At 46.8% G+C, this 20,156-nt stretch overlaps 1 protein-coding gene across 4 annotated transcripts in view; it reads left to right on the plus strand.

Moving 5' to 3' along the window:
- Positions 1-20,156, plus strand: part of Zfat (zinc finger and AT-hook domain containing) — a 183,246-nt gene that overhangs the window by 66,334 nt on the left and 96,756 nt on the right. For all 4 annotated transcript variants that reach the window (XM_059246900.1, XM_059246899.1, XM_059246901.1 and 1 more), the window contains exons 4-7: positions 6,930-7,115; positions 9,605-9,755; positions 13,137-14,587; positions 15,501-15,733. In XM_059246900.1, coding sequence (XP_059102883.1) covers positions 6,930-7,115; positions 9,605-9,755; positions 13,137-14,587; positions 15,501-15,733 — 2,021 coding nt within the window. The remainder of the gene's footprint in view (positions 1-6,929; positions 7,116-9,604; positions 9,756-13,136; positions 14,588-15,500; positions 15,734-20,156) is intronic.

The following is a 20,156-nucleotide window of genomic DNA, read 5'->3' on the forward strand; positions in this document are numbered from 1 at the left end:
ATGGCTTAGCCATTAAGAGCAGTGGCTGTTCTTCCAGAGGACCTTGGTCCTTTTCCCAGCACCTACATGGCGGCCTCACAACCATCTGTAACTCTTGTATTGGGATATCCACTGCCTTCTGCCTTCTGCAGGCATTGCATGCTCGTGGTTCACAGACATACATGCAAGGAAAAACACCCATACTCATAAAAACAAACAAATAAACAAACACCAGCTTGCCATCTCTTCAGCCATTCCTCATCAGGCACTTATCCTATACTGAGAGAGAAGGGTGTCAATCAGCCATTCTCTTTTTTTTTTTTTTTTTTTGGTTTTTCGAGACAGGGTTTCTCCGTGTAGCTTTGCGCCTTTCCTGGAACTCACTTGGTAGACCAGGCTGGCCTCGAACTCACAGAGATCCGCCTAGCTCTGCCTCCCAAGTGCTGGGATTAAAGGTGTGCGCCACCACCGCCCGGCCTAGCCATTCTCTTGAACAAGAGTAATTGTCCCAAATTTCTTGTTGGCACTAGCTAGGGAGCCTGAATTGCAGCTGGGGAGTCCCTCACTCTGCCCCGTGTCTCACCATCTCAGTGAGGGGGGCACCTTTAGCAGTGTCTTTAGTACTAAGTGTTCAATCTTCCTCTGTGCTGGGGAAACAAACACGTGTCTGCTGAACAGAGAATTGCTACTTCATAGCAAGGAACATGGCTGCCCAGCCGGAAGAATTGGCACACCCTAGACAGCCTTCGTGGTATTGCAAATGCCTGGCCCTGGCACTGCATCTGTCACTCTCGGAGCCAGCTGTGCAGTTGAGTACATGGCAGGCTTTTGCCCAGGCTCGAGTGGGCCTGCTCATCTGCATAAAGTGATTAGGAACAAATGGCCTCTTGCTGCTTGTGGAGACTCAGCTGAAGGCACAGAGAGCCAATGCCAGTCTTTCTTCTGGCCAAATTAGCCTTAGGCACAGATGGCCTGGGCCTGTCTGAGTGAACTAGGCTGGGGAGGGGGCTGCTCAGCAGCTGCAGTCTATGACCTGCTCGTAAGCTGGCCAGCTTTCTAGACACAGCAGTGATGGTTGTGGCAATCGCCTCCCAGTGCAGCGATTCTCAGCCAGTGGGTCGTGGCCCCCTTGGGGGGGGGTTACATATCCAATACTTACATTACAGTTCATAACAGCAGTAAAATTACAGTTATGAAGTAGCAACGAAATAATTTCATGGTTGGAGGTCACATGAAGAACTGTATTAAGGGTTGCAGCACTAGGAAGGTTGAGAACCACTGTTCCAGTGCATCCGCTAGGCCCCTCTGTTGTCTCTGGGATGCATTCTGTTAGGTCTTTATTATATAGGCTTTGCTGTTTGACCACGGTCTTGGCCCACCCTGGAACTACCCGTGCAGTTGACTCCTTCCCATGCGCTTTGTCTAACTGTCCCCTTTGCATATTTCAGAGGCAGGAGAGGACAGTGGACAGTCTTACTTTGCAGTCAGACAGACTTACACATGGTGCTTGTCTGATGCATCAGGGAGAGTGTCAGCTTTATCACTTCTTCCTCTGCTGCACCGTGGTTTCCTGATCTTTCTAAGGCATTGGCAGTCGTCCTCAAGGGCAGAGGGGACAGACACATGGCGGGTCCAGTGTGCTTCAGGACTGGAGTCACCCATGGTTGATTCTGAGCTGCCGGAGGATAGGCGACAGATCTGGCTTTTTTTTTCTGGGTCCCTAGTACCCTGTGTAGCACCGGACACCTGGAGAACCCGCCTTGTTATTTGCTTAAGGAATGGATGGATGATTTTCCTCATCTGAGATTTGCAGCCTTTTCTATCTCTCTCCACTTTGTCGACTATCTCTTTCTACTTTGCTGAGTATTGGACACTGTGGAAGTTGCCCTATGGAATGAGCTGAACTCTATCAACCTCACTGAGCTTCTGTTAACTAGGGAGGCAGATGAGAAAGAGATAAACCAATGACAGGACTAGTCTCAGCAGCTTTCCTGACCTACTACTAGTAAGGATGTTGGTGTGAGATGTGTTGCCTACCTCAGAACCCAGAGCACAGCCCACACTTAGAAATGCTCACCTCCACTGCCTGCCAAGGCCTGCACTTAGCTGCCTCCGGTGGATGATGACCTTCTATGGGTGACTGACTTATTTCTTGTGCTCACATCCATATTCAGTCTCCCCCTGCCATGGATGATCCTGACTGGAGACACAGTGTGGTATTTGCCTGCTGACATTCCTCCACTATTAGCAGACCATTGGCTATGCATGCCAGCCCATTGGCAGTGTGCACACAGTAGGACTAAATCCAACAACTATGTGCTGAGAAGGAGAGAACCAAAGAAACAGATCCATTACAGAGCTACTGAATTTTCCAAAGAAAAGGAAGGTACAGCGAATATAGGCATTGGCTGGGAGAGAACGTAGAAAAGTTTCCGAAGTCAATAACTCAGAGGAAGCAGGAGACCATTGAAAACACTCGAATGAAAGGCCTTGAAGCCTATAAGCTGGAGGTGGGAAATGCTGGGCTCTTGAAGAAGCACCTGCAGCATGACTGCCAGCTTAGGTCCAGGAGGTGTTTCAGTGGGAAGAGGCAACTCTGAGAAGCACAGAGATGGGTGAAGTGAGGACTGGGAAATTCATGAACAGCCGGGTCAGGAGATGTACTGGTGATTTTTCTCACTGCTGACAGACGCAGCTAAGGAAGAGAGGTTTGTTTGGGCTCAGTATTTCAGAGCATACAGTACATCATGGCAGGAAAGGCATGGCGTTCTCTCAGGAGTGCTGGGCATGTGAGATTCAGGAAACAGAGAGCTCAGGCTGGAGGCAGAAGCCCATGTCTCTTTCTGGGCAGAAGCAGAGAGCTCAGGCTGGAGTCAAAAGCCCATGTCACCTTCAGGACCTGCCCACAGAGATCTACTTCTGCTAGTTAGGCCACTGTCCTGAAGCTTTCACAGCCTCCCCAAATAGCGCCACTTGCTGGAGACCAGTTGTTCAAACTCATCTTGTATTCCAGCCATGACAAATGGAAAAAGGATTATGTTGTCCAAACGGATAAAGCAGAAAACTACCAAAACAAACAAACAAACAAAAAACAAACCCTGCTATCAAAATGTCTTCTCTTTCTTCTCCCTGTTGGCTTTCCACAAAGAAATACTAAGTGGGGGGAGTGTAAGTAGGTATCCACATAGCCGAGCTAGGTGCAAGGCTGCAAGGAACATATCATGTGGTAGAGAGCTGGGCATCCCTGTACACTTGGGACTGTGTGTCTGGTAACATCCAGCTCTCCATGCCAGCCCCCATGCCAGCCCCCATGTCTTGCTTTTGTCTTACTCTGAATTCTTCACTACTCACTAAGTGCCCCAGGCACTTGCCTTGGAGCACGTGTGCTGACAGTTCTCTGCAGAGCCTTATTAATTCTAGTGTCCTCAAGGGATATACAGTGATCATCTCCAAGAACCGTGTCCCATGATGCTCAGGGTACTGCCTGGCCCATCATGTCCCAAACGATGGGAAAGCCTAGTGTTAGGGTTCTGGAGGCTCTTAGGTAGAGTATGACTACTCCAGACTATTGATCTGCTTCCTCTGAGGCTATACAGAACTGGAGACAGAGGATACTCAGGGGCGCTCATTTGAGATAGTTCTGGGGGAGGTCTCTTAGCTTGTATTCCTTTGGAAGTAGCTGTTGCTGCTGGCAGTTGATCTGGATGTGATCCTAGGAAGCAGGAGTTGGAGCTGGGCTAGTGGGACCTACCAGGACAAGTGTTATAGAACATCATTCTCAGAGCATAATGGCCATTATCTTCTTCATACCAGCTCTGACTTCAGTGTATTCTCAGTTCCTACAAAGGAAGGTGTATTCCTACAGAGGGTGGAGTTGAAAGTATGTAGCTCTGGGACCCTTGGAGTGGAGGCATGGCTGGCAGAGGCGAGACACTGGTTGGCGGTGATCTTTGATGGTTATGGCTCTTGGTCAGACCTCTGCTTTCTGACTGCCACAGTCATATGACCAGCCACCTCACATGCCCATTGCCATGTACAGGAGCTAGCACTGTCACCATACTTTCCCTGTTATGGTAGAGTGTTCCATCTGAACTATTAGCCAAAGCAAAAATCTCCCCACTTTAGCTGCCTGTCAGGGATTTTGCCACAATGATGGGGAGAACAACCAACCCATATGCATACCGACAGCTTGACCACAGAGCAGCCAGAAGAAGGGAGTTGGAGTGGCTGCAGTAGTTAAGATGAGAGGTGGCTTCATTGTGTCTTCTCTACCTAGGTCAACTCAGGTCCCTCCCTTCTTTCTTAATCTGATGTGGCTTCCCAACCTTTACCCACTGCCAGCTACCCACTGCTGGCGCTCATTTCTGCAGTGTATACCCTTGGTGTCTACTGCAGAGCTTGCTGTCATTCATCCTCTGCAGCACGTGGGACCTCCTCATCTCTTACCCTGGCTGACAGTGTGTGCCCTTGTTTTCTTGTGGATTTATGTTGTTAACCAGGATAAGCTTATGGTGAACTCAGATTCTCAGGTCCTCTTTTTTGTTAATGTCAACATATTTATTCTTGGCATATCACCCACATATTGAATTGTATCCCATGGTGAACTCTGTTATAGAGCGAGACATCATTTTACAAGCAAAAAAAAAATCCATTAAATGTTGTTCTACCTTTTTTTATAGCATCTGAAATATCTTGCTGTAGTATTTATGTGCGCATATCACCAATATCTAGGTGACGAAAAGACTTCTGTGACTCAGACAGTTTTAGGCCTTTGGAAATGTTTTTTGTTATGGCTACTAAAAAATAAAACAAGTCAAAAATTGCTGTGAGGTGTCATGCATAGTAGACTTTATACTATGTAGGCTCTTCCAGCAACCTTGGAGACCAGGTCCTGTAGCTTTCAGGGTCTGACAATATTAGTGTGGTGTTGGTCCTTGCCTTAGGACCTTGGAGGGCAGCATGCAATTCTGATTCATGATGCCTCCTATCATCTTTCTCTTTTGTTTCATGTTAATATATTTAATACTAGTACTAATCTATTAAAGACTAACCCAAGGCTGTTTCCTTCAGGTCTGGAGACGATCCAGGAACCAGGCATGCATTGTGTTGGTTTATGGGACACAATGTGAATGCTTGGTTTGATCATTCTGTTTCCTTGGCTTTACCCCAGCCAGCCTGACTTGCTAAGAATTCACTCTCTAGGTTATCTGTTGCACATTTACTGGTGCCTTGTGTTGGGATGGCTGGAGCTGACGTAGATATAGGAAGCACTGATGGTTGGTTTCTGCCTGTCTCCCTGTGTGTTCCCCTCCCCGCCACTGCCTCTGCCTCATTGTTTCTGGGTTTCAATCTCACCTCCCTGACAACCCCTTATATTCCCACACTTTCTAAAACCCACCCTCACACCTTCTGGTCTGTTTGCCTGTGCCACATCCCTTGCCTATCCCCTACACTCATGTGTGGAATCTCTCCCAGTGTTCTCTCCAGACATTGTGAAGACCCTGTCCTCAGGTGGGGCATTTCAGACATGGTGATTCTAATAAAGCTCTCTCTACCCTTCTTCCCTGAGTTTCATCTCACTGGGGCTGCTGTCTAGTTGTTAACTCCTTTGTTCTTCACTGGTGTGTGGAGGCTGTTTTTTCTCCTTAGGCTCATGCCAAGGTTCGACCTGTCATGCCTGCTGTTGTATGTCTGTGACTGATGCATTTGTTCTGCAAGCATCTGAGTGGTTTGGGAGCCCATTGATTTCATTCTCCACAGCATGGCATACATGTAAAGTGTTATGCAAACCCAGCTCTTCCTTGGATTAGACGGCTTCAGTGGCCCCCCATTGCCTTCCAGAGATGCACATGGGAGACAACGGGTCCTATGATGCCCTAAGTGTTTTTCTTGGCTTCCCCATTGTCCTAAGAAAGGCCAGATAGCAACCAGCCTTGAAAAACAACAGCTCCTGTAAAAACCTGGACCTACCATCTTCCTTTGAGCCATCGGAAGATGTGACAGCCACCCCACCTCCCAGGAGCCCCCAGCAGGGCCAGGCCAGGCACAGTCTACATTTCATTTAATGCAGGTTGATTGGGCTCCATGCTCTCTCCTAAGGAGAGTGGAAGTTTCTATAGTGTTCATGGACTTCTGGGACTTACCTCTTACTCAGGAAACCCGTTTTGGTCACCCTCTCCTTTCTCACGAAGTTGTGGACACTGTGATGCTCAGCCAAGTATTTATCCCCTGTCTTTGTCATCCTTTGTTAGACAGGAGCACTTCCATTTTTAATCACACACATTCCTAGACCGTGTAGCTTTTTCCTCATGACTGGTTCTCTATCTTTCCCATCCAGTGGTTCGTTAACCCTCGCCTTTTCACTCAGCCATAGCTAACGTCTCCATAAAGCCTTTCTGACCTCTCGGGTAGCTTCTCCCGTCCTGTTCTTTACTCTTGTTTCATGGGACACAGAGCTGAGACTGCTCTTGATCACACCTGTTGACTCTGTGGGTTCTGGCGTAGAGGGCCCCTGAGGGCTTGGTGTGTTCTTGTCCTGTGTCCATCATGCCTGGCACAGGGAAAGTGTCTGGCCAGTGTCAGTTGATTAGGAGAAGGCCTTTCTTGGACTGTGAATCGCAGGTCATTTTATCTGCAGTGCTGATATCAACAATGCTTCATGCAAATGAGCCCAGGGTCTATGCTGCTTTGTCCAGCAGTGCATTCCTGGTACCCGGGTGTGTCCTGGATACAGTGAGCATGCTTTGCATTGAGTTTGTAAGAGCCAACAATGGTGCAGGAGCTAGCATAATGTCCTGGCAGGCATTGTAGGCCAGGAATAGAGACGAAATGGAGGTGGGCATGAGGATGCAGGGGAGGCATCTCCTTTGCCATCACCTCCAGTGAGAGTCGTATTTCCTCCTCAGCTGGCCTGAAGGGATAGCTTATCCATCTTGATATTTGCTCCCTAGGTAACGAGTCAGACCTTGAGCTAGAAAAGAAGTACAAAGAAGATGATCGAGAAAAGGCTGCAAAAAGACCACGGGCTCAGAAAACAGAGAAAGTCCAGAAGATCTCAGGAAAGGAGGCAGGGCAGCTTTCTGGAGCCAAGAAACCCATCATCAGCGTGGTCTTAACTGCTCATGAAGCCATTCCAGGTGACTGCTGACAGGCTGGAAATGATACAGTGAGAGCCTGGAGCTCAGCTGCCCTTGGAGCAGCCTGAGGAAGGAGGGCTGGGTCAGAGCCTATGTGTTAGGTGTCCTAGTGGAGCGTCATTTAGTCACCTATACGTACAGTGATCCCAGACCTCATTATCCCCGGGGGCTGTCATGCCTGTCTCCTCAGCCAACTCTTCTGTGCCTCTCCCCAGCCCCTCAGCTGGTGGTGTCCCTGTCATATTGCAGTGACTGCCTCCTTGATGGGAGCTGCCTGCTCAGTCCACACAAGTGCAACAGCTGCTCAGCTGGCCCAGGCAGACACTGCCTAGCTCCTTCACATTTTGATGGTATTCACTAAATATTTTTCAGTACTAGATGTTTCTATTTATTTTTCCTTTTCCTTGAACATAGCTGGTAGATAATGCTATATTTTCTTTTTTAAAAGGTCACTTGTAGGAAAGACTATTTTAGACAAAAAACAGTGCCTTGGAGTTTCTATTTCTGTGATAAGATAACATGGACAAAAGCGCTTGGGAAAGAAAGGATTTATTTCAGCTTGCTGCTCTCAGGTGGCACTCCATTTCAGAGGGAAGTCAGGGCAGGAACTCTAGGCAGACACCTGGAGTCAGGAACTGAAGCAGAAGCCATGGAGCAGTGCTGCTTACTGGCTTGCTCACTCATGGCTTGCTCAGTCTGCTTACTTACGTACTTTCTTTTTGTTTTTTGTTTTTTTTTTGTTTTTGAGACAGTCTTTCCCTATATGGCCTTGGTTGTCCTGGAACTCAATCTGAGGACCAGGCTATCCTGGAACTCAGAGATTCACCTGCCTCTGCCTCTGTCTCTTGAGTGCTGGAATTAAAGGCATATGCTACCACGTCCGGCTCAGTCTGCTTTCTTACACAAACCTGCCCAGTGTTGGCGCTGTTCACAATGAATCAGGCTGTCCCACTTCAATCCCTGGTCAAGAAAGTTCTCCAGAGTTTGCTTACAGGCCACTGTGATGGAAGCGTTTTCTCAGTTGAGGTTCCCTCTTCCCAGATGACTCCAGCTTGTGTCAAGTTGATGTAAAAACTAGCCAGCACAAGCAGTTTGTGATCGATTTCACACTATCATAAAAGTTGACATAAAAACTAGCCAGCACAAACAGTTTGTGATAGATCCAAGGCTATCAGAATGTTTTAAATTTTTTATGCATTGGGGGTATTAGCTCAGATACAGTGAGGACAGTGTCATGGTTTTCAGAAGAGCTGCTCCCTTTAAGCAGCTATTTTAGGGCTGATAGTAGCCACTCAAATTCAAAACTCTGAACACCTTTTCTCCTTTATACTTGACTACAAAGTAAGGTGTTCAGGAGAGAAAAGGCCATATAAAATTAGGCTACTTGAACTTTCTGGAAAGTCACCCCACCTGCCCTACTCAACTTTACAGAAATATTATTGTGGATATGGAAAATCCCAGAGGACAGTTTCCTGTTCTCAGTGGTTGCTTAGAGAAAATTTCCACAATTTTTCTTAAAAAAATTGTGGTAGTATTTTGAGATTCTAAGAGGGTAAAAGCATGATCAATTTCCTTTGGGGTTTTAGAAACACAAGTGGTTAAAGAGGAATCTTTTACACACTTGCTCTTGACCACCACTCCACTTACACACTGACAATTCAAATTTACACATATATACATTCACATTCATGCATTCACACTCATACACTCACATGCACACACACACTAATATACACTCCCACACACTCCCTCCAACTCCCACATCTACTCATCCTCACACATATGCATGCACCTTCACACACTTATGACCTACTCACACAGACTCATGCACAAACACACATACACACTCACACACACAATCACTTTCGCACACATAAACTCATATTCATACACACATACACATACACTCATGTCCACACACATACCAAAACATACATGTTCACATACCTACACATATGCACCTAGACATTCACCCCCACAAAGTGTCCCTGCTTTGTATGGTCTTGGGTCAGTCTATGACAGAATAAAGCAAAGGTGACCCTGGGGTTCTTCTCTTTGTACCTTCAATTTCTGTTCATAGGAAGAGAATCAGAGATATTAGGGTGCTCACATTCCCGTTTTGTTGACTGCTCTGCTACCCTATGCTTCCTTGATGTAGCTTTCTACTTGCTTTAAGTTTAACAGCTGTGGCTTTGTAGAAATGCTTGCAAGTGATAGGTGTATATTTGCCTGTTTCATAATTAGATCAAGTAAAACTGAACTTCAAGAAGACATTTGGGCACACTACTAGAAAAACTGCATCTACACACACACACACACACACACACACACACACACACACAATTAAATGTGTTATCTGAATAAGAGAACCAGTGTGTTGCATGGAAGTCCTGCAGTAAAGTGCCCCCAGGACCTGCTGACTCTGCTGGACAGGGTCAGGGCTATTGCTAGCACCTCTCAGTAAGTAGTGTACTGTGTATCAATCTCAGGTGCTACCAAGATTATTCCAGTGGAGGCTGGCCCCCCTGAAACAGGAGCAGCCCCTCCCGAGACCACTGCAGCAGACCTGGTGCCACGGAGAGGGTACCAAGAATATGCCATTCAGCAGACCCCGTATGAGCAGCCCATGAAGTCAAGCAGGTGAGTTGTTCCATGGGCTTAAACCAGAGGTGGGCTGCAGTAATGTTCACAAAGAGCAGGGAAGATCTGTACATTTGCTGGTCTGGATTCTGTTCATGGCCACATCTGTAAAGGGTCTTAACTCATTAGCTTAGCGGAAGAGTCCACCCCTCCATTATGCCCTAGTATAGTTAGTTCTTCCTGAGACCAAGGCAGACCAGTGTGCCCTAGGAACTGAGCATTCACTTGTCTTCACAGGGCACGCATGTTATCTAGTCAAATGTGTCATTAAACGATAAAAAGAGGTGCAAACAGGGCCTGGTTTGCACATCCTGTGATAGTCTCTCTTTCAGTAGGGACATAGGCGCACTGTAAAAACTGAAACAACCCTTATGGCGAGAGCTACGGTAACCCATAGTTCCTTCTGGATTTCACTTCCCTGGCTAGTTCACTGCATATACTTGTTGTTTTTCATGGTATACTAATATATATACATATATATATATATATATACATATACATACATACATATGTATATATATGTATATATACATATACATATATGTGTGTATATATATTGTTTTGTTTTTTTCAAATACAAAATACTTAATGTACTATTATTTTTTTTTAGATTTAAAAAATTTACCGCACCTTGAAAAATCTTTCAATTTTAGTACATATAAAAATAATTTGTCTTCTTAAGTGTTTCTATTATAATTTAAACAGCTTAAAAAAAAAAGAAACCACTTATGTAGCCTAAGCTGGTCTTAAACCCACAGTTTTCTTGTCTTGGCCTCTTGTGTGTGAGGACTACAGGCATGTGCTACCACAGCCAAGTCAAATCAGCACATTCTTTCTGTGATAGCAGTGCAGTGATTCACACTCTGGGATGTCCACCTTCCCAGGCTTCTTCAGGACTTTCTGAAATATAAATTGCCCCAAGTGAAATTGCTGCATCATGGAGTGAGTACTTAGAACTCTAATGGGCATCCAAAACTGGCCCTCCTCCCAGGGCTTGGGGTAGTCATTGCTTTCTAGATGTGTGTTAGCTGGATATGGCCCTGTTGAAGTCAATGGACAAACATATAAGCAGGGTCTGAACACCAAGTGTTTGTCTGTGTGAGACCCTTCAAGGATATTGCTGCCCTTAACTGTCATGTAAACATGGGCATTGAAGGTGTTCGTTCCTTCAGCCAGACTGTCCCCTTGTTTCTTTCAGGTAGCTTCCCAGAGGTAGACTCACTGTAGTAGGGTGTCTGACCTCTGGATATTCTTTGGCAGTACCTCCCTCACCAAATAGGAAACACTGGCAGTACGATGCCTCAGAAAGCATTCTATACCCATCACAGCTCTGTGCACTAGTTCACAGTCATCATTTGTGGCTCAAGCTTAAAGTCAAATGGAGCCTGCTCAGCATCAGCACCAGACTTAGTATCTTCTCCAAAAGCAGGCCACTCAGAGCTCTGCTAGATACTTGTCTGATAATAATATAAAAACAAAGAACAAAAGATTCTCTTAAGACCATTTAGGTCTCTCAACAGAGGAGGAAATGCTGAGATTTGCTTATTTAATTAATGTTATGAATCCAGGCCTTCTTTCTTCAGTGTTCTTTATAAAATGTATCACCTTCTGGATGTCTTTGTCATTTGGGAAAGATCCAAATGGCTTCCCTTAAAGAAGCCGTGGGCTTAGCATGCAGGCGTACTAGTAGCTTTCCCATCTGAATATTTTAATTTCACCGTGAGTTGTACTCTCTAGTATTTATGGACTGCCGTCCACTTAAGTGCTTTAAATTGAAAGAGACAGTTGTATGAACTGTCTCATCAACACAGACCTTGTATCTGTGGTAGGCACAGTTTAATGGTGCTAATTAATACCATGGCATGGTTATTAGCGCACCATAAATCCTTCTTGGCTTGCCTAGCTATACCTCCCAGAGGTGCATTCTCTCCTGCTTCCTTGATCTCCCTCACTGTTCCTGTTCCAGCTGTGTGGTCACATGCTTCAGGGCCTGCCACTCTGGTAGCAGAGGAAGCCCCTCTCTAAGAGCCTTCTCCAAGTGCACAGTTGAACTGGGAGGGGCTTCTGTGTGCAACAGGGGTTTCCTTCAGCAAAGAGGCTGAGGAAGGGTGAGCGTACTCCAGAGGCCATGGGCTCCTGGGCTCAAGTCACTAAGCAATTGTTTATGTTGAGCAGATGCTTAGTTTTCTTACGTGTGAAATGGGTTGATGAGAGAGGGGATTAAATAGTCAGCACACGGTTGGTTGTAAGGACCGCCTGATAACTAGTCAGAACTGCTGCTATTTCATTCAGTGCAGCCTTGCCACATTGGAAGAGGCTCCAGGAGGCAGATCATGCTTTTATTCCCCACCATGTGCAAAATCTGACACATGCCCCTGACATGCTGCCTGGTTTAATCAATGGAAACTGTTTATGCAATGGCGTGTGAAGTTAAGGGAGATAGTAGTGCTGTTTTCCCGATCTGAGCTCTAACCCACTGATAGTGGAGGCAGACAGTTGGTAGTTAGTCCTCAGCTGTGTCTAAGAGCTTCAGGAGAGAGGAGTGTGGTTCATATCAGCTGTGAGCTTGCCCAGAAACCTGCTTCTCCTACCTGAGACCTGGATCACCACTGGCTGGGCTTGAACATGCTGCTCTAGCTAGCTCTTGCTCACCACAGGCAGGCATACCCCTGCTGTCTAGCAAACTGTAGGTCTTGTTCCAAACTCATTACCATCCATCTGTGTTCTCCCTTTCTGGGAAGAAGTGGGGGCATGGGTAAAGACAAGGGTCAGTCTTTCTCTCTGGAGCACCCTGCCAGCTTGCAAAGAGGACAAGAGCCGCCATGACAGTTAGTGGAATGAATAGGCAGGTGTGGATAATCAAATTTGTCAAATAAGCTCACTAGGTCTAGTCTCATGGAGACTGAATTTGCTTCTGTTCAGGCATCCCAGAACAAACAAAGCTTCGGAGCATGCATGGGTGACCATGTTTGTGTGAATCACACCCCCTGTTCCTGTTTCCTTCTCTTGCCACCACCTTTTCTGTTCAGGAAGCTTTGACCCAGATGTTACCATAGCTGGTGTTCCCCAGCAGCCTTTGTTCAGTTAGAGGTGTCTTTCTCTGCTCTTCACACACTCCTTTCGATGACTACCATGCTGCTGTGGGACACTGCAGGACTCCCTTCTCTCCCGCTAGAGTTGGTGCTCCCCGAAGACCAGCCCCCTCTTCTGTCATTGTCCTTGCCTATCCTGTTCTTCCCCCTAAGTCTTATTTGTTGAACAAATAATTGTTCCACCTTTGCCCACTCCCCTGTAGCTGACTCCGCAGCCTTTGGTAGGTGGTTCTTTGGAACGTTTCCAGGTCTCCAGAAGTTAATGGTGCTATTTATTATCCCTCTCTAGGTTAGGTCCCACCCAGCTGAAGATCTTCACGTGTGAGTACTGCAACAAGGTCTTTAAGTTCAAGCACTCGCTGCAGGCCCACCTGAGGATCCACACCAACGAGAAGCCATACCAGTGCTCCCAGTGCAGCTACGCCAGCGCCATCAAGGCCAACCTCAACGTGCACCTGCGAAAGCACACGGGTGAGAAGTTCGCCTGCGACTACTGCTCCTTCACCTGCCTCAGCAAGGGCCACCTCAAGGTGCACATTGAGCGGGTGCACAAGAAGATCAAACAGCACTGCCGCTTCTGCAAGAAGAAGTACTCGGACGTCAAGAACCTCATCAAGCACATCCGGGACATGCATGACCCTCAGGACAAGAAGGTCAAGGAGGCCTTGGATGAGCTCCGCCTGATGACGAGGGAGGGCAAGCGGCAGCTGCTCTATGACTGCCACATCTGTGAGCGCAAGTTCAAGAACGAGCTAGACCGGGACCGCCACATGCTGGTCCATGGCGACAAGTGGCCCTTTGCTTGTGAGCTCTGTGGCCACGGGGCCACTAAGTACCAGGCCTTGGAGCTGCATGTCAGAAAGCACCCCTTTGTGTATGTCTGTGCTATATGTCTCAAGAAGTTTGTCAGCTCCATCAGGCTGCGCTCCCATATCCGAGAGGTGCATGGGACAGCCCAGGAGACCTTGGTCTTTACCAGCTCCATCAACCAGAGCTTCTGCCTCCTGGAGCCTGGTGGGGACATCCAGCAAGAAGCCCTGGGGGACCAGCTGCAGCTGGCAGCTGAGGAATTTGTGTGCCCGGAAATAGATGTGCACAAGGAGGAGACTTGTCCTGGGGAAGCTCAGCCTGAGGCAGGGCCGAGGGAGCTGGAGGCCCCTGGAGAAGCAACTTCCCCGGCTGTGCCCTTGACCACCTCCAAGACTGAAAGTGCTTCCCTATCCCCCAGCAAACTAGGAACCACTGTGGTTTCCTCTGACCTCAACCCTCTTGGAGTGGTTTCCGATGATTTTTTACTGAAAAATGATACCTCCTCTGCTGAGGCTCATGCTGCCGAGACAACCTTGGATGCACAGCATGGAGGCTCAGCCCAGACTCAGGGTGAAGAAGTCACACTGCTGCTGGCCAAGGCCAAAAGTGCCGAACCAGACCCAGAGACCCAGAGTGACCAGGGCCCTCCAGGGGGAGGGCAGAATTCGGTCACTCTGCCAGCCAGTGAATCTGACTCCAACAGGTGTCTCAGGTCAAACCCAGCGGAGGCCTCAGACCTCCTTCCTACAGTGGCTGATGGAGGGGACCTTGGAATGTGCCAGCCTGACTCTTGCAAACCCTCCTCTGAGCACCACCCTGGCAGCACAGCGTTCATGAAGGTCCTAGACAGTCTCCAGAAGAAGCAGATGAACATCAGTCTATGCGAGAGGATCCGGAAGGTCTATGGAGAACTGGAATGTGAATACTGTGGTAAGGAAGGCTGTGGCGGTCACATGTGCCTTGGAGTGGAGCTGTCCTTCCGAGCAGCCCTGCCCATTCATGTCATTCTGTCATCACCTTGGGTTCCATTGGAGCTAATGTCTGTTTGCAAAGAACACCTCCTAAATGAGCCACCCTCCTCCGGGATAGACAGGAGCAGTGAGCCCTTGTCCTAAGTCACACTTGGAGCCTCCCCAGCATAGCTGACCATGTTGGGGGTCATGTTGAGGGTTGCTCACAGCCTCACCCATCTCCTGACCAAGAAGAATCATTCTTCTGGTTTTCAGTGGGGGCTCCAATTGGCTAGAGAGGGTAGGAGACCGGCTGCAGCTCTGTGACAACCACTGTTGTCACATTAGAGGGGCATTTGTTGTAAACATCAACGGCATCTAGGAAGCATTTGGATTTAAGAAGTGACATGTTAATCCAAGGTGCCATTAACGTGCACGATGGGCATGTCTGGTTCTGTGGTGGTTGATCACACAGTGATGCAAGTAGCTCCCTTCTAGCTGGTGTTGAAAGCTTGGCTCTGGGAGCTCCCAGACAGCAGGTAGTCCAGGAAGCAGGTAGTCTAGAGCCTGTCTCATAGCCCAGAGTGTCAGGAGGACTCGGAGGCTCTTGGATTGGTACATTGGCAGGGTGATGTGTGACATAATTGGCTCGCAATAAACATCTCCTTTCTCTTTTCCTAGCCCTAACACCATGTGCAAGGTAGTGGTATCTTAATACTTGAAAACTGCCATTTTTGGAAAGTGATTTCCCGACAGAAGTGTGGTGGAAAGTGTGAAGGGCGTACCAGATAAAGGAGATAAATATGGCAGTTAAAAAAATGATGATAATTAAAAAAAAATCAAATTCAGTCTAAAAGAAACTTCCTTGTTCTCATGTGACAATATTTTTTTAGGCAAACTTTTTTGGTACCAAGTGCATTTTGACATGCATGTCCGCACCCACACCCGGGAACACCTGTATTATTGCTCTCAGTGTCACTATTCCTCCATCACCAAAAACTGCCTTAAACGCCATGTCATTCAGAAACACAGCAACATCTTGCTGAAGTGCCCCACTGACGGCTGTGACTACTCGACTCCAGATAAATATAAGCTACAGGCCCATCTTAAAGTTCACACAGAGCTGGTAAGTAGCAAGCCCAAACGGCAGCCCCCACCTCCTCCCCGGGTGCGGGTGCCCAGTGCTCTTTCCCATTTATGCAGAGAGAGAGAGAGAGGTATCCCTACTGCAGGTGTGTGAACACCCTGCCCCCTCCAAGCGCAGAGGGGCCCTTCTCCTGCCTCTTGATGCCTCACAGAGCTTCCACCCTCAGCCCCTTTCACAGTGAGTCTCTGACTAGACTGAACAGATTGCATTCTCTGCAAATTTTTTTAGCATTTGAGAAAGTTTACAGAGGAAAGATCTGCAGAGCAGAAACGAAGCGGAGGTTTCATAAATGACATTTTAAGGAATTATTAATAACGGGAATAATAATAGCTGCCTGTAAGTGTTGTTGGGGGATTAAGTTGGATGATTGGATTGGATTAGGTAATTATTACCAGGAACAGTGTTCAGTAGGCAGTGCAAGTGTGGTGAATGTTAATGACCACTGTTGTCACATTAGCGGGGCGTTTGTTGTAACATCAACGGCATCTAGGAAGCATTTGGATTTAAGAAGTGACATGTTAATCCAAGGTGCCATTAACGTGCACGATGGGCATGTCTGGTTCTGTGGTGGTTGATCACACAGTGATGCAATGAGCGAATGTTTGTTTTTGCAAGATCTAGTCTGATGGGAAGAGGCTGACACTCCTGAGAATGATTTAAGACTTCTTAACATAAAAAAGAAGCCACACCTGGGGCCCATGGGGCTCTGTTTGTGCTAAAGACAGCACAAAAGGAGATTGAACATAAAAGGAGATTTCAGAAATTGGATGTGTTGCTCTACTTTTCTGGTCTAAGAATCACGAAGGTGCAGTCGGGGTGCTTTGGAGGTATGAGATCAGAGCATGTTGGCGTAGACTCCAGCACCAGCTCCCACACTCCCACAGGCTCTGGGGCATCAGAAAATTTACTTGTCATTTCTGAAACCTGACAACTTTTATATAAAATATACTCTTAAAAGTCTGTCTTGGTCACTGTTCTATTGCTGTGAAGGAAACCAGGACCAATGCAACTCTTAGAAGAGAAAGCATTTAACCGAGGGCTGGCTTACAGTTTCACAGGCTTAATTCATTATCATCATGCAGGGAGCATGAGGGCATATAGGCAGACACTGGAGCAGCAGCTGAGAACTACATTCTGATCTGTAGGCAGAGAGAAGGACTCTAAGCTTGGCATGGGCTTCTAAAACCTCACAGCCTGCCCCCAGTGACACACTTCCTCCAACAAGGCCACACCTCCTAATCCTTTCAAATAGTGCCACTCACTGGTGTCCCAGCAGTCAAATCTATGAGCCTATAGGGGCCATTCTTATTCAAACTACCACAAAGTCCATTATGTATATACACATATATGCACACTCATGTACAGTGATATATATAAGCATGTATGCATACATATGTACATAGACATACCTGCATGCACACACACACACACACACACACACACACACACACACACACACACACACACACACATCTGTGTATATTTTGTGTGTTTTTATTCTGTTGTTATTGCAATGTTAAAATATAATGGCCCTGAAACTGAGCCTGGTAAGTAGTTGAGCATAAGTGCCAACTGTACTGGCTTCCTGTCATATTTTCTTTCTTGTTCTCTCCTCTCTCTCTTACTCATGTTGCAGGCTTGCTTTTGTTCTTGATCTTGCTCTTCCCTTCTCCTCCTTCCCCATTTTCTCCCTCCCTCCTCTTTCTCCCTCCCTCTCTCTCTCCCTCTCTCCCTCCCTCCCTCCCTCCCTTACCCTCCCTCTCTCCCTCCCTCCCTCCCTCCCTCCCTCCCTTCCCCTCACTCCCTCTCTTTCTCCAGTGGGGCACGGAGGCATGTGATTGGTAAACTTTTCTGTCCTTACTGTCCGGTTGGCACTGAGGCTGAGGGAATGAGTCCAGTGTTCGAATAGGCTCTTGTTAGGAGTAGCCTTGGCGTGTAGTGCTGGAGCCTAGGAAAGCAGAAGTCTGGACTGAACCCTTGCCCTGTTTACCATGTTTGGCATGAGTAATGGAACTACTGCATGGCTCAGTTTACTCGTGCAGGTGAAGAGGAGGTGAAGGAGTACATGTGAGTGTCGACAGTAGTGCCTGCCTGGTGAACTACTATTAGTGCCACTGATCTTACTGTTTTGAAGCTAGCTGCTCTGGACTGAGTTTTCAAACCCAGTTGAAATGGGTGACAGGAATTAAGCCACTATTCACAGAAACATTGACTGTATAGCCTACACTGCCTCTTGTTCCATGTTCAGAATTTATCTGTTGCTTGTGAATGTCCTGGGCCTGCTGGTCTAGCCTGGTTATTTTCTTCCTCAAATGCTGATTCTCAGTCTTTTGACCACATACTGAGTGCTGGGATCATTGGGAGCATCAGGAATATGCCTCTGATGTCTTTGGTATTGACTTTGTGTACCTCAGTTCTTGTATATAAATGGTTATTGTAGATGCCATCCTCTGAGCAAAACCGTCAAGACTTTCCTGAGAACAGCAGTGGACCACCAGGATCAGTGTCGTTGACTGTTGATGGTCTGTCATAGAAAGGGGAATGGAGAGGGTCATTGGACGCTCACCTGATCCTATTCACTCTTTCTTGTACCCCACAGCTAGCTGTGTATAATTCTACCCTAATTGCATGTGGCTTTGGGATCTCTGGGATGCTAGAGTGTGTAGATTGTGGGAGTGTTCACTGAAATGCTTGGAACTCCATCTGCTTAGTACTTGTCATTAGTTCTGGGGTGAGACTTTGTGTGTGTGTGTGTGTGTGTGTGTGTGTGTGTGTGTGTGTGTGTGTGTGTGTCTTTGGAGTTACCCAGACTCCAGTAAGTAACTTCTGATCTGTGTTCTATAAATAAGCTCAATAAACTCATTGATTCCCCAGGTTAGCCTTTGATGGAAGCACACTTTGGTTTGCTATTGGAGCCCTGTAAGGAGTGGGTAAGCATCTGACTGCTTCTCCCCAGGGAATGTGCACACAGCACTGGCATTTCACCCTTCTACTTTTGGGGTGATGAGTATGGTTGTGACTTCCTTCAGAGTGCTCATCTCACCTTTAGTAACATGTAGAAGTTCTAGGGAGGTCAACCTTGGGGCAGAAAGCTGCTGGTTTGATCTTGTAGCCACTTCTTGGGTTTTTAACTTAATTCCCATGTCACCCCTAGGAGTTAGGAATCATTTCCTCTACCACACAGCATCTGGTGTCTCTGTCTCTATCATGCAATAACTTGGTCTGTGGTTATGCCACGAATGAGGGAAGATAGAATTCATTCCATGGCCTTATCACTGTCCCATTCTATTCATTTGGTGGTAGCAGGTCATTAGTCTTCGACATGCTTTTCTTGGTGAGTCTCTTGGATATTTGTACATCTTCTGAAGGAATGTGGCAGAGGTGGACTTTGGCCCAGGTAGGCAGAGACTATGTGGTAGATATTCCTGTGTTGCTAAGTGGCAGCCATTCCTAAAGCTGCACAAGTTAATGTCTGCACATTGTTGCTAGAGAAGTACAGTAATCTGATGCAAGGAATATGGCTCAGTTAACCTCACAAGAGATACTGTCCTGCTTCTCATCAGTACTCACATTTTCTTAGAAGTTCTTAGTGTTTCATTTCTACCTTTGCCCTTGTTGGTATTTATACATCTTCCCACCTTCCCACTAAGATATATATAGATATATATAGATATGTATTTATCTATATATATCTATCTATATATATATATCTTAGTGTATTTATCTATATGTATTTATCTATATATATCTATATATCTCTCTCTCTATATATATATTTAAACTGGGTCTCAGTCTATAGGCCAGGTCAGCTTCAGACTCATACTACTCCTCTTGCCTTAGCCTCCTAGTTTACAGGTTGGAGTTACCTTGCCCAGCTCAGTTGAGATACTCTTAAAGGTACCTAATTTGTTGCTGTTTCTAAAGCAGGAAGCTTTTATGCCAGACACTTTAGATACAAGTAAGGCTGTTCTTGTCTGCAAGGTGTACTCTGCTTTGTGTGGGATAAATAGATAACAATGAGAGGAGAAGGCTAGCAGGTCCTCAAACTGCTTCCCCATATGCTCTGAGGGGATGTGGAGTATGATTGTGAGGTTGAGGATATTTGGGTTAAGAAAGAGGGTGAGGAGGGAGGGAATGGTCAGCCGAACCTTGACTTTGATTTCATGCCATGAAGTTGATCCACTGGACACTTGTTCCTGAAGTGAAGGACTGTATGCCATTGCAGTGAAGAGCACTTCTGTGAAAACTCCCAGCTTTTGAATCTGGGTGACATTTGTCATTTGACCTTGCTGTAACTTATTTCTGTCATGCAGCTGAGGAGACCACACAGGGACAAGTCCTGTTCCCTTCATGTAGATGCTGTTGACCTGATAATGAAGGTGTTAGCTCTAAAATATTCCAC

The sequence above is a fragment of the Peromyscus eremicus genome, chromosome 20 (genome assembly GCF_949786415.1).
Source record: "Peromyscus eremicus chromosome 20, PerEre_H2_v1, whole genome shotgun sequence".
In the NCBI taxonomy this organism is placed as follows: domain Eukaryota; kingdom Metazoa; phylum Chordata; class Mammalia; order Rodentia; family Cricetidae; genus Peromyscus; species Peromyscus eremicus.